This window comes from Mustela nigripes, chromosome 14 (genome assembly GCF_022355385.1).
Source record: "Mustela nigripes isolate SB6536 chromosome 14, MUSNIG.SB6536, whole genome shotgun sequence".
Lineage (NCBI taxonomy): Eukaryota > Metazoa > Chordata > Mammalia > Carnivora > Mustelidae > Mustela > Mustela nigripes.
In genome coordinates, this window is record NC_081570.1 from 51,555,398 (window position 1) to 51,557,321 (window position 1,924).

At 71.4% G+C, this 1,924-nt stretch overlaps 1 protein-coding gene across 1 annotated transcript; it reads left to right on the forward strand.

Annotated features, from left to right (window-relative positions):
* The first annotated feature begins 206 nt into the window (after window positions 1-206).
* FOXD3 (forkhead box D3) lies at window positions 207-1,652 on the forward strand. Its single transcript, XM_059376759.1, has one exon. The coding sequence runs from the start codon at window positions 207-209 to the stop codon at window positions 1,650-1,652; it is 1,446 nt and encodes a 481-aa protein (XP_059232742.1).
* Window positions 1,653-1,924: the final 272 nt, after the last annotated feature.

The window sequence follows — 1,924 nt, forward strand, 5'->3', positions numbered from 1 at the left end:
CGGCAGTGCCCGCGCCGCGCGATGCCGGGCTGCCGAGTGTGAGCCAAGCCGGGAGGGCCCCGAACCATCTACGCCCCCCTCCCCTTTCCCAGTCTCCCATCTTTCGGGAGCACTCAAACCCCTTTCCCCGGAGCTCGGCGGTAGTCCCTGACGACTCCCATCGTCCGCCGATCCTTCCCCGCCGCCACCACCAACCCCGAGGAGGGATGACCCTCTCCGGCGGCGGCAGCGCCAGCGACATGTCCGGCCAGACGGTGCTGACGGCCGAGGACGTGGACATCGATGTGGTGGGCGAGGGCGACGACGGGCTGGAGGAGAAGGACAGCGACGCGGGCTGCGAGAGCCCCGTGGGGCCGCATGAGCTGCGCCTGGACGAGGCGGACGAGGTGACGCCCGCGGCACCCCACCATGGGCAGCCTCAGCCGCCGCACCAACAGCCTCTGGCATTGCCCAAAGAGGCGACTGGAGCCGGGGCAGGGCCAGGGGGCGAGGCGGGCGCTTCCGAACCTGACGGCTGCAAGGGCGGCGTTGGCGGCGAGGAGGGCGGCGGGAGCGGCGGCGGGCCGGGCGCCGGCAGCGGTGCAACGGGAGGCCTGGCCCCCAGTAAGCCCAAGAACAGCCTGGTGAAGCCTCCTTACTCGTACATCGCGCTCATCACCATGGCTATCCTGCAGAGTCCGCAGAAGAAGCTGACCCTGAGCGGCATCTGCGAGTTCATTAGCAACCGCTTTCCCTACTACCGGGAGAAGTTCCCCGCCTGGCAGAACAGTATCCGCCACAACCTCTCGCTCAACGACTGCTTCGTCAAGATTCCTCGCGAGCCGGGCAACCCGGGCAAGGGCAACTACTGGACCCTGGACCCGCAGTCCGAGGACATGTTCGACAACGGCAGCTTCCTGCGGCGCCGGAAACGCTTCAAGCGCCACCAGCAGGAGCACCTGCGCGAGCAGACGGCGCTCATGATGCAGAGCTTCGGCGCTTACAGCCTAGCGGCGGCGGCAGGCGCCGCGGGGCCCTACGGCCGCCCCTACGGCCTGCACCCCGCGGCCGCGGCTGGCGCCTACTCTCACCCGGCTGCCGCGGCCGCCGCGGCGGCGGCGGCGGCGCTCCAGTACCCCTACGCGTTGCCGCCGGTGGCACCCGTGTTGCCGCCCGCGGTGCCTCTGCTGCCCTCGGGCGAGCTGGGCCGCAAAGCGGCCGCCTTCGGCTCACAGCTCGGCCCGGGCCTGCAGCTGCAGCTCAACAGCCTGGGCGCCGCCGCGGCCGCCGCGGGCACGGCGGGCGCTGCGGGCACCACGGCGTCGCTGATCAAGTCCGAGCCGAGCGCGCGGCCGTCGTTCAGCATCGAAAACATCATCGGCGGGGGCCCCGCGGCGCCCGGGGGCTCGGCAGCGGGCGCTGGGGGGACGGGGGTAACTGGGGGCACCGGGGGCGGTGGGGGCGGCAGCGCGGCACAGTCCTTTCTACGGCCGCCGGGCACCGTGCAGTCCGCGGCGCTCATGGCCACGCATCAGCCGCTGTCGCTGAGCCGGACGACGGCCACCATTGCGCCCATCCTGAGCGTGCCGCTCTCTGGACAGTTCCTGCAGCCTGCAGCCTCGGCCGCCGCTGCTGCCGCCGCTGCAGCGCAAGCAAAGTGGCCCGCTCAATAGGGACGCGCCGGTGGCCGGGACCGAGGGCCGGGTGGCGGCTGCACTTCTAGTTTGCGCGCCCCGCCCCGGGCCCGGCCCCCCGGCCCAATCCCGGACTCTGTTTCTCCTCCATTTCCGCCCCCCCGACCCCTCAACACCGACCTTCGGCGGCCTCCACCCCCTCGCGCACACCTAGGCTGGCGGAGCAAACTCTCACCGCACGCCCGCCGGGAATAGCTTGCGGTACAGGTAAAACCGAAAACCGAATTTTCCAAAAATGTACCCCGACGGCT